Below are 12,294 nucleotides of genomic sequence, written 5' to 3' on the forward strand. Positions count from 1 at the left end.
TAAACCCTCTAGATGTTTGTGATTCTTTTATCTGGATTGCTGTGTACCTCTGCTTCTAAGAGGAAGCAATGAACTTGAGAAAGGGGAACTTGGCATGAAAAAGCTTTTGAGGGCAAAAGGTGGAGATAATTCATCTTAAAAAGCATTGAGAATAATACTGGGAAAAATGATGGCCTTTGTGTGTTGCATTGTACTCTGAAAGAAAATACTCGATAGAATTAATGGTAGAATTGAAGCAGATGAAAGAAAAGAAACACAAATAGCCTTACAGTGGTTCATTTGGAATAAGCTACCACAAGAGGGCAAATGAAGTAAATATAGCTGTTGGTGTGGAACTTCTATGGTCTGCTGTTTTGCTTGAGGGCAAAACTCATGTTCCTGTAAGTGATTTCTGCCCAGTCCAAACATTTACATTCTTTCAAGGCAAATGCTTTTGGATAACAGAATGGCTGCATCCTCTTCCTTATACAGTATTAGCAGCAACTTTGTCTTCTCAGTGTTGCTTACTATCAGAGCAAGTCTCCTTGTGTCCATCCCCTTTTCTTTCTGAAGTGCAGGCCAGCATCAGAGAAATTTGCCCTTTGGAATGGCAAGACTGCAGCAGACTGCCTTTGTTTGCACAGTAAAGTGAAACCCACTCCTTTCACTGAAAAAATTTGTTCTCTGATAAAGAGAACCATATTTTTTCCGCCCTCCCCCTTTCTGTGATAGGAAGGCCAAATAACAGTGAAACCATTCCAGCCTCGTGTTATCAGTAATTGTAAAATCAACTGGTATCAGAAACTGAAGCTTGAATTTGTAGCTAACTAACTCCTTTCTCAATCAAAGAATATTGCCATCATCTCAGAGGCTGCCAGCTCTGGGATATCATTGCAAGCTGACCGCAGGGCTAAAAATCAGAGACGGAGAGTTCACATGACCCTGGAGCTGCCATGGAGTGCAGACAGAGCAATACAGCAGTTTGGTAAGTAACTTTTTTGTATCCTTCACCCGGCAAATTCAGGTTAGTGGTTGGACTTGATCATCTCGAAGGTGTTTTCCAATCCTAGTGATTTTGATTCTGTGATACTAACTGAATTAACTGCTAATTCATGGAAGATTATATTGGCTAAACAACCTGTTAAGGACTTTTCCAGTCTCCTTTACCCATGGGCTGGAACTGTTTTCTCTAATCATAGCTAAAAGGCTTGAAAGTTTGGAAAGAAACTCAGTAAAGAACTTGCACTGCAGCTTAGATTACTTTATGTATGGGGTGTCTGTGGGAAGTTTGCCACAGTTCCATAGCACTTGCACTTTCTGTTGGCTGTATTACAGCAAAAACTTAGTTTTCAGCAGGATTAAAGTCTAGCTTTTTTTCTTTATTCTTCACAATTCACAGTCTATTAAAAATGTTCAGTGAAGTGGAATTTGTTTAACTTTTGTGCTTCTACTTAATTATCCAGGAAGGACTCATAGATCCAACCAAGTGACTGCTCCAGAGTATGTGTTCCTAATTTCTGAATTGGCAGGAGAGCAAAGATTTGCATCTATAGTTGCAAAAAGACTGGAGAGTTTGGTAAGATTGTTTCCGGAAGTCTGATGAGCTTAGATGTCTTTTTCTTTAAAATGTGATTTAATGACAAAGGTGTGTTTTAACAGGGAGCCCTCACGCATGGCGACAGACGGGCCACAGAAACTCGAGACCTCAGCAGATTCAATTTTGACAACAAGGTGACGGTTCTATTTCTGTTTGAAAGCTTGTGCTCTGGTGCTTATTCCAGAGCTGGCCTGTGGAGGAAGGGTTTCTTCCATCTCCTGGGATGTTTTAGCTGTATTTTTTGATTGGTCTTGTTCTGGAATAGCCAGTAAAAGTTCTTAATTCTGTTTACAAAGCCACATGGAACACAACTGTGTGTGAATTGCATTTCCGCATTTGCTAACAATCCAAGTCTTAACGAAATGGAATGTGTCCCTTCAGCCACAACCAGGAACTCTCCTGCCAAGAATTTGCCAGTTTTAGACATTAAGACTGGGCTCTTTATATAGTGTAATTTATAATGGAAAAGCTAATTACCGCTGCTCTTTACTATTGCAGAGAAAAATGCTTTATTACAAATACTTGTTAAAACACATGTGCTCGGGGCTTGAGACACAGACTCCGTACCACATCATTAGAGCAGCTTTCTTTTTCTCATGCAGTATGGCAGAAACGCTTTAGAGATTGTGATGAAATCCATTGTGAACTTGGATTCTCCTATGGTCTCACCACCTCCTGATTTTCCTGGAGACTTCTTCAAAGGTAAGTGTAATTCACTGCATGTAATAACTGTCTTTTGATCATTCTCCAGTATGCAGGAAATGCAAATCATTTTAGAGCTAGAAAACCTTGTTACTATTTAAACCAGTTGGCCCAGATACGCCATCACTGGATTTTATTCCAGTGCACGTTGCCTGAATGTTGAAGTTCATGTATGAAACAAGATCTGTGAACTCTGCCTCTAAGGCATGTTCTGTATTTGTTAGGCCTAAGTATCACACACAGTCTTTCAACTGTGTTTTCCTGGTGTGATGTCTTTGTCCTTCTGTGGGCTCGTGTGTAGTGCCATTGTTAGTTTTCCTTGCTTGTCCTTCCTGGAAGAGAAGGCAAAGTTCTGCCTTGCAGATGTATAGTGTAGAAGTTGAGAGGTGTCAGAAGTTGGAATTCAGTTTTGAAATAGGATTGCTAGACAAGCTGTTACCTATTGGTTTATTTTCAGATACCAAAGCACCTGTGATTTGATTTGGTTTCTTTTTCCTAGATGTTCGTCAGGGATTGATTGGTGTAGGCTTGATAAATGTAGAAGACAGATCTGGAATACTAACGCTTGATAAAGGTATTTGTGCATTTAGTATGGCTTTGAATGTTGCTAGGAATATAATATATCATGATAGTGATGTTCCTAGAAACAGAACTGAAGTTGTAACCATCTGAAAAGTGACTTTTTGGGAAAAACTTCAGATTGTGTTCCTTATTTCTGAAAGAATGGATCTGAGTTGTCTTTTTGAGACTCTTGGAATACCACTTGAGAGTTTGTCATCACATGTAATCTATGGGCCTAATATGTGTATGTTATTTTTTATTTTAGATTATAACAACATAGGGAAATTTCTGAATAGAATTCTTGGTATGGAAGTACATCAGCAGAATGCTTTATTCCAGTACTTCTCTGACACATTAAATGCGGTTATTCAAAATGCTAAAAAGAATGGAAGATATGATATGGGCATCTTAGGTGAGTAATCAATCTCTCAGTACTCTTGTATTTCAGTAAGAACAGAGAAACAGAATAACTCTGTCCTTCCCTCTTTGAGATTTGGGCTCTGGAGATGAGAAAGTAAGGAAGGCAGATGTTAAGAAGTTCCTGACTCCTGGATATTCTACCTCTGGACACGTAGAACTATACACAGTAAGTTAATTCAGCATCTTATTTGTATGAACTAATACAACAGGTAATCAGCTGAGGGTGTGCTGCATGAGGGGACATTCCAGGCCTTTCACTGGGCACTATTTGTTGCTGTGTCTGTAATTGTTTTCAAGCCTGTTCCTATTCACACACCTTTCTATGGATCTCTTCTAGATCAGTGTAGAGAGAGGCATGTCTTGGGATGAAGCAACTAAGCTCTGGGCAGAACAGACTGGTCCAGATGATGGATTTTATTTATCACTGCAGGTAAGACTCTTAGCCTCTTGAATTGCATTCAGAGAAGTTTTGAGGGGGACTAACTGACCATGCTGTCTCCTCTGGAAGATTCCCTGTTTACATTTATTGTGCAGTTTTGCAGAATGCTTTCAATCTTACATAAGAGTTTATGTTTAATTTGCTTCCAGCACTGCATGTGAAGCATTCTTGGTTTTTTGGTTCTTTTTTTGGTGGTTTTTGGTTTTTGGCTGCAAGGAATTGTTTTCTGATAGTAATGTGATACCAGATCAATAGTTCTTATTTAAACCTGCATCAAGAAACCAAATGCTTTTACAGCAAGGAGAAGTTCTGAGGTTAATGTAGATGAGGGGTGCTGCCTTGTCAAGGTGTCCTCATTATTACTAGTTCTTACCTTGCTGCAGGCAGATGTGTTGACTTATTACTGTGTGAAGAACACAGTGTAGAATCATAAGGCAGATACTGTCAGCATGTTTAAACTTCAGTTTTTGTTTTGTCTTTCTTTTCCAGATAAGAAATAACAAGAAAACAGCTATTCTAGTAAAAGAAGTGAACCCTAAAAAGAAGCTTTTTTTAGTATACAGACCAAATACTGGGAAACAACTCAAACTAGAAACATGTGCAGACCTGAAAAAGAAATATAAGAAGGTAACTGTTACAATTAACACTAGTTTTAAACATCAAAGAAGTAGAAGGACTTTCTTTTTCTTTGTATTTGTCAGTCATTCTGGCAAGTCCAAAGCTAGGCTTGTTTTTCCAGAGCAGGGCTTTTATTTGGGTCTTTTGAAGAGGGTCTGCATGGCTTCTGCATTCTCGTATCTAAAGTTTCCTTAATAAAAATTATCTGTGGTGTAGTAATAGAAAATGAGAGGGGTTAGGGTCAGCCAGAGAAGAATCTTGCTTCTGTGTAAGGTGTACAGATTTGCTCTTAAACAAAGAGCTGTTTCTTCATGCTGAGCAATGATTGTGAAGCCTCAGCTGTCAGCTGATGATATTTTAAAGACTTATTTTTTATTTTCAATATAATATTTTATTTTTGTATTATTATTAGATTCTGCTATGTTCAAGCATTTTGCTTGTCCTTTGAGATGATATTTCCATTGGATGGCTTCAAATTACTGGATAATGTACTTCTCTTCACCATTATAATGTTGGTGCTTCCTCTTTTCACATAACAATGACCAAATTTTATTTTATTGCATGCAAGTCTTGATATTTTTGTCACTTCTGCTTTGACTTTTGCAGGTACCCTCTGAAGATGCTCTGCCACACTGGTTAGAGCAGTACAATTCTTCTGCGGATACCTGCACCCATGCTTACTGGTTAGTGTTTGCATGCATATAGATGCTCCAACCTAAACTTTTTACCCAAACTGGTTTATCACTACTTCTGTTTTTCTGCTGTTCCTGTGAAATCTTGTATTTAACACAGATTGTCCCATGACCAGTCAAGTGACCCAGCCTTTGAGGAGAAATGTGAAGCTTTGCACTTGCTTTTAAAGCCCTAATAACCTATGTGAGTGCAAATGTGTAAATTGCACTCCAGTAGTAAACTACAGTGGCCCAGGAGTAGCTTGTGCTTCAACTGTCTTTATCTGATCTGTGACTGTGGTAGGATAGCTCATATATTATTGAGAAGGGGAAATATTTATGCCTTATGTAGAGATGATGTCAGAAACAGCTGTCCTTGATGAGCTGCCTCTTCTTTGTCTGAACTTGGCACTTAATTCCTGGGGGGCAGCCTATCTGGTGGTAGTCTCAGATTAGTACTGGAGCTTCTGAAATACACTGATCAGGCACCAGCTTGATAGGTGGCAGGTGCAGGTTCTTGGGTGACCTGAGTGGGTAGCACCTTTCAGCTTAAAGCTCCATCTCCACGTTTTGAAGATATCCCAATTAGGCCAACGCATTTCAAAGCTTTACCATTACAGATGCTCTGTGGATAAAGTATCTTACCCTTGCTGTGTATCCTTAGCTCTTGCACAGCTGTTATTTAGCTACAAGTCTTATTTTTAATGGAAGTGGGTACTCTGTTTGCACAATTGTTTTGAAAGCTGCTCCTTTTTTTTCCTCTACCATAGGAGAGGCAACTGTAAGAAGGCAGGCTTGGGATTAGTTTGTGAAGTGGGACTGCGCTGTCGAACTTACTATGTCTTGTGTGGTTCAGTATTGAGTGTCTGGACAAAAGTAGAAGGCGTTCTAGCCTCTGTGAGTGGTACAAATGTGAAAATGCAGATAGTTCGTCTAAGAACAGAAGATGGGCAGAGGATTGTGGGTAAGTGGCTTGTCTGCTCCTGTGTTTCCATCTTGAAGTAGAGGGTAGTGGTATGTGATTCTCAACATTTCTGAGTTACAAGGTGATGTCAGAAACAGCTGTCCTTGTGCTGCCTCTTTGTTTATAACGACGCTTGCAAGAGAGCAGGCTGGTTGGTGTGTGTACTGGGGAGGGGCAGAGGCACAGCTGGTGAAATCTGTGTGTCACTGTAGGGCAAACACTATTCTGAGTCAGGTTAAAGGAAGAAAACATTTTTCAGCCAGTCTTGGGAACACTTCTCTCTGTTCCTTTGATTTACTAAGAACAAAAACATCCTTTACAGCCCATTCCAGCCCAGCTACCTTTTGAAACCGTAAGGGCTCTACTTTTTCCCCCACTTGTAGCAAGGAACAGTAAACCTTTTGAAATGGTGGTTTTAGTGGGTTTTGAGCTACTGAAAGTCACATCTAATCAATAGTTTAGAATGAATTCAAGATGATTGTCATTTCTTGTTGCTAAACTTCTTAGTGGAGCCTCAGAGGCTGAAATATCTGTATTTTTTAATGTGGACATCCTGGGGATGTATGACATCATGGCAGCTCCCGCACTAGTAACAGTGTTGGTAGATGCTGGAGCTCAAGTTTTTCATGTTGTAAACTTTTACGGTGTGTTAACTTCTGTGAGTCTAGAAAAGCTAAAAGCTGACTTCTGATATTATATGGCAGCAGGTGATGTAAGAATCAAACTTGTCTTCAGGGACAACATGGCAATTTTCCGTTGCTTCATGACTTAAGGGATCTACTGAAGATAAACCTTCTTACTGAGAATCAGAACTTGTAGCTGTGCTTGACTGGACTTGATATTGGAAACAGTCACTGCTGGCTGTTTGGTGGTTTATTTTAATTAGATGGTAGAATCATCAGCCTGAGGTTTTAATGAAACAATTGATTTGTTGCTGTTTCCAGGTTTGATCATTCCTGCAAATTGTGTCTCACCCCTTGTAAACCTCCTGTCAACGTCAGACCAGTCTCAGCAGCTTGCAGTACAACAGCAGCAGATATGGCAGCAGCATCACCCGCAAAGCATCACCAATTTCAACAATGCATAAGAGGACAAACTACAGGTGGTGACTTTGGTGTTTGAGGAAAAGGCTGTAAAAGCATATCACTCGCATAAAAATCAGGGACAGATTCCAAAGAAATATAACTTTTTCAGTTCAGTTGTGTGCTCTCAATACTTTGGGAATAAAGAGATCTAAAAAGGTTGGTAGAACTGAAAGCCAGCAGTTGTTTATGGTGGTGCATCTGTCTTTCCTTATGCTCTCTGTAGTGCTTCCTGTTTGCTTTTACTTTTGGCCTTTTAAGCTACAAACCACAATTTGTTTGAAAATGCTTGAAAATCCCCAAGCAGGCTTTATTTTTATCTTGTCATACAGTGCTCAGGGTTTAACGCAGTGCATCAATGCCATTGCTGTGGGAGATATCCTTGAATGCATGTATTGAGTATATATATAGAAAATATATATTGGGTTTTTCTCTTCAATCTATGAGTTTATAGAAGCATGAAACCTAGAGGTTGCACATCATGCATTCAGGTTCCTTCCCAGTTTCTGTTTGACAGTGCATGTCTTTGGAAACGGGCATGGACAGGATAAACACACGAGACAGGACTTGGGAGAGAAACACAATCTTAGTTGTACAGCATTGGTTATTACATTTTTATAGTGTTTATACCCAGGTGTTGCATTTTTTCTGATTCTCTCCTGGGGGTTATATATTTGAGTCTACAACATGTTCTTTTTTTTGTGATAAACATCTTAAATTAAAATTAGTTCATTTTTAATGTATTAGTGGTATTCCTAATGTGTACTGCAAACATGGCTGGATGCCTATTTTCCTTCAATTGAAGCATTTCCTTAATCCGAGGTGGTTATGGAAACTTAAGTGCAAATTCACTTCCATCTCGCATACAATCTTCTATTTTTTACTTCATTAATGTAATTTAATTTGTCACTTGTAAGATGAAACCTTACTTGGGCTGTAAATTAGAGAATGGGAAACACTTGAGGGTTCCGCTGTATGTGCTGTTTCTGTTACCCAGTAACTTGAATACTGTTTAATATGTTGTAAGACATTGTAGAGTTTATCTGGAGCTGTTTAAAAGAAATTGTAATGTACAAATGTGAATAGTCACTTATCTATAATATGGGTAAGTTTTGTTTTGCCTATAATAGTAGATGTTTATAAGAAAGTGAAGGACAATGTTTGTCATTTCTTGCTTGCACAGGTTGCACTATTGAAAAATTGAGATTGTATAAACCTGTCCAAAAAAAACTACAAGATAATGATCTTGTAGATGTCAAATAAAAGTTATTGTACTAACAAGAAGTGGAGTCTTGTTTAGGCAATCACCCTGTTCCAAAAAAACTAACAAGTCTGTACAATTGGAATCTGACAGGACTTGGCATGTTCCAGTCTGCTTTAACCAAGCTTCTGTCTTGGCAGTCTAAATATCTTAGCTGAACTCACTGAGGCAAGAAGAAAACTGGTTTTATACCTTAATGCATATTTTAAGGTTCACCTGATAGAGCAGCAACCTACTGCAGCATGTCTGTAAACACTCAGCCAGACTCAAGTGTCAGAAAGTCTTTTCCCTAAGTCAAGAGGCCAGAAGTTCGGCAACTTCAGGCTGAAGTGAGTTGCCTTAAGTGAATTATTTAACACTGCCTGTACCAGCACCCAGAGCAAGAGCATAGCACCTGTGCTGGGGAGAGAAGTCTGCTTGCTGTCCTCAGCTCCCAGGCTCCAATGATCAAGCGCATCAGTCCCCTGCACGTGCTTGCATCTAACTGGAAATACAGGTCCAGAACAAACTAGCATTCTCTTTGCCTCTAGAGGTCCCTTCCAACCTAGGGCATTCCATCATTCTATTACTATAATGCCTGCTGCATCTCTGTAAAGTACTTGGTATGCAGCCAGTAGATGTGCTGGAGTTTCAGTCCTTGGATAGTAAGGGGAAGCCTGAATGCTGTGATACTCGTAAGAGACAGCTGTGTCCTGGAAAACTGTAGACCACAGACAGGGTCTGGAGGAGGACATTAATGTGTTTCATACCCACCATTGGATGTATTTGGCATCCCCTCCAGGAGAAGTAATGGGATTTTGAGAAGTATGTTGAGAGATGACTGCTGTAGCAGATAGTGAACCAAATTGCTAGTTACAGCACTCTCTGTGGACTTTGCTGTCCTCCTTTTTAACTATTGGGTGTAGAAACTTCTGTCTGAGATGGTAGCATAGTATTTTAGATCTTAATCCTCAGTAAGATGGTTCTAGAAGTGGTAGATTCACAAATAGTGATCTTTATTATATTTTTTTAAACTAAGTTATTTAAATACACTTCAGTTCCTAAGTGCTCTTCTCAGCTGCTTGTGCTACCTGTGGTTGTTGGGATGAGCAAATAATTAATTGGATATTTTGTGTATTGATACTTCATTTTGAGAGTTCATAGCTGGTGCTGTTGCCTCACCTCCTTAAACTACTCATGGACTTGTGTTCTCTGGAGGGGAAAAAGCTCACAACAGTACTTAAAAGATCTGTAAGAACTGTTCCTATTCCAGAAATCCTTTCCCTCACTTGCTCTTCTTTTCTTGCTCTCTGCTACTTGTTGCCATCAATGCCTTGGCTGTGTCATTCAGCTGCTAACGTGCTTGTATCCACAGCTCTGGAATAATAGAACATCTTCAAGGTTAACATCCAAAAAAATAATCATCAGCCTTCAAGCTACAGAAACATTTTGTCTCTTGAAGATTCCTTCTCAGTAGTTGGGGTGTGGCTTTTTGATAATAGTTTGTTCCTTGTATGAGCTGCTGATAAGGCTTGGGGGAGACAAGGCATATAAATAGCACTGTGGATGGGATCAGAAGCAGCTCTACGGTATCTTCTTGCAGCACTGCCCAGAAGACAAACATCCTCATGGGGAGGAAAAAGGAGAGACTAATTGTAATGTCATAAATTAGCAGGCTGGGCTGGAGTGATGTCTCTCTTTCCTGCTTGCAGAGAGAGGCATTGATCTGCTTTGTACAAATCACCACCTGAGATGGATATAAAATTTCAAAAAGATGGATGTCTGATGAGGGGCAAAGTAAAATGCAAAGTGGTAGTAATTTCTGTGCCATATGAGCTTTGCAAGCATGCTGTAGAAGGGGATGGTACATAATTAAGTTGATTTGGGAACTGAAGGGATAAAATTTGGGGTTTTCACTTTTAAACTGTCCCTTGACAGCCATGAAATTTTGACTTGTTAACTAGTTTGATGCTTAAGATCTCTCTGACACAGTAACTGCAATTACAGCTCACTACAGCCTCCCTCTGTGCAGCAAGTTTTCAGTCTTTTTTTTTTCCCCCTTAGTGTATGATCTGCTGGGAACACACACCTCTTGTGAGGACTTCAGTTCCCCAAAAATGCTACTTGTGTAATCAGCATGTAGTATGTCCTTTGTAAATGAAGAAAGCTCTGCAACCTGTAAACATTTGTTGAGTGAATTATCAAGGGAGGGTTTGTATTTTTCTTTCTGAGTTTGGAATAAGCATTCGGCTCCCGTCGCAGTCTGTACATATACAGAAAAAGTCTGTTTGTATATAGAGATGTTAAAGGCTACTGAATGTAAATAACTCTTGTTTTCCTTTGTATTGGGTTTGGGTGTGTTTTTTTTTTTCCTTCATGACCTTCCCAAAATGTATTCCTGTTTTCTCAACCTGCCAAGCAGGCAGTTTGTGTGTACTTTGAAATATATATAGCATATATAAACCTTGCAAGGGATGTGTGCATACATTGCAGATGTTATATGTTGTTGTCATTTTTTTTTTCCAGAGCTATCAGTTGTCTGTCTTCTGTGATCCTCTTGATGCTGTGTGGTTTTATTCTCTATTTTTAGTGTATGATGTGGGTTTTTTGAGAGAAATGGATTCCTGATGTCTTTCAGTGACTGGTGCTATTCACTTCTTAGTCCCTGCATCAGAGAGAAACCAGTATTTGAGGTTTCATAGAGTTTGTTTTCTTCAGTCTTTTCAGTGCATTTCACATCTTGAGCTTTAATCCTAGAAACGTTTCCATTTTCTTCCACCTGTTAATATTTCCAGTTGAACATTGTGAGCTCCTATGAGTTCCAGATCTAAATGGGTGAACAACAGGGCCTGATCCCTGTCCTAATGTGCGAAAGTACAATTACAACATTTAAATTAGATGTTAACTGTCTTCAAAGTGCTTTAGAAGGGTGAGTAATTTATAGAATTTCAGAATTGTTTCAGCTGGAAAGAATCTCTAAGGTCATAGGGTCCAAACAGGGGAAAAAAAAAGAGCAGCCATTTGGAAGTAGAAAAGATCCACCCTGGGAGCCTATGGAGCTTCCTCTAATGCCCCAATGTGCAAAAGGGAGGTAACAGAACTTTCCTGCTTTTGAAAAAATGCCAGATAAAAATGCATATTTCTATCTTTGATAGATCCCTTCAATTGTCCATCTCTTATTTAGTCCCTAAGCTTCCAGCAGTTGTCACAGGTTTTCCCCTTCCCCTCTACTTGGGAGGGACGGTGTCTGACACAGTTGTTTCCTGGAGTGATTTGCAAAGTCCGTTGAGGGGAGAGTCAGTGCAAGAAGCACCCAGCTGCACCTAGCACACATGTGGTAGTGTCAGTGATCAGTATCATCTGTACACTGAATGTGGAGAAATAACACAGGTGTTTGTCACATGCCAGCAGCTGCACTGCCCGGGCTCTCACAGATGAGGCCGATGATGTTGGCAGGAGTGAAGAAGTCAGGCAGCCACAAACATGCCTGGGTGCAGAGTGAGATGCAGGAACCCTCAAGGGATGGTGCTTCAACAGAGAGCAGCACTGGCCTGGATTAATGCTTAGGTTGTACTCTGATTTTGAAAGCAACAGCTTGCTTTATATGAAAACCGTGAAGAAGGGAAAGAAAAGCCTGGAGCTAGCACTTTGACAGGCACGGCTGCAGTGGTTGAGGACAGGCTGCCTCGTAAGTACTTAGGCTCAAGCGAGTACTGAGTGAAAACAGCAGCCTTTACCTATGCTTTGCTCTTTTTCAATTGGTCTAACCTGAGTGAAAGAAGTGGGAGGCAGTGATAAGATTCAAGACTGGGAACTGGACAGGCTTAAGCTGAGGCCAAAACTCATGTAAGGAATCTTTCACCTGCTGTGTCGTGAACCTCGCACCACAGGTTTTGTCCCCACTGTAAAGGGTGCTGATGCTTCCTGCCACAAGGAAGGTGTGTGACATATGTGTCCTCTCTCTGTTGAGAGGACAAACAATGAAGAACTGCATCTGGTGCACTTGAGCAGGCAGCTACAG

General features: G+C 40.1%; 1 protein-coding gene across 2 annotated transcripts in view; it reads left to right on the forward strand.

Moving 5' to 3' along the window:
* The window catches only part of SBNO1 (strawberry notch homolog 1), a 34,291-nt gene extending 23,526 nt beyond the window's left edge, over nt 1–10,765 (forward strand). For both annotated transcript variants that reach the window (XM_064168984.1, XM_064168985.1), the window contains exons 21-32: nt 829–964; nt 1,443–1,555; nt 1,639–1,710; nt 2,179–2,278; nt 2,778–2,852; nt 3,105–3,251; nt 3,331–3,425; nt 3,597–3,689; nt 4,188–4,325; nt 4,923–4,999; nt 5,758–5,951; nt 6,896–10,765. In XM_064168984.1, the coding sequence (XP_064025054.1) occupies nt 829–964; nt 1,443–1,555; nt 1,639–1,710; nt 2,179–2,278; nt 2,778–2,852; nt 3,105–3,251; nt 3,331–3,425; nt 3,597–3,689; nt 4,188–4,325; nt 4,923–4,999; nt 5,758–5,951; nt 6,896–7,038 (1,383 nt within the window). In that variant the 3' untranslated portion in view covers nt 7,039–10,765. The remainder of the gene's footprint in view (nt 1–828; nt 965–1,442; nt 1,556–1,638; nt 1,711–2,178; nt 2,279–2,777; nt 2,853–3,104; nt 3,252–3,330; nt 3,426–3,596; nt 3,690–4,187; nt 4,326–4,922; nt 5,000–5,757; nt 5,952–6,895) is intronic.
* Nucleotides 10,766–12,294: the final 1,529 nt, after the last annotated feature.

Source organism: Pogoniulus pusillus, chromosome 30 (assembly GCF_015220805.1).
Source record: "Pogoniulus pusillus isolate bPogPus1 chromosome 30, bPogPus1.pri, whole genome shotgun sequence".
NCBI classification, from domain to species: domain Eukaryota; kingdom Metazoa; phylum Chordata; class Aves; order Piciformes; family Lybiidae; genus Pogoniulus; species Pogoniulus pusillus.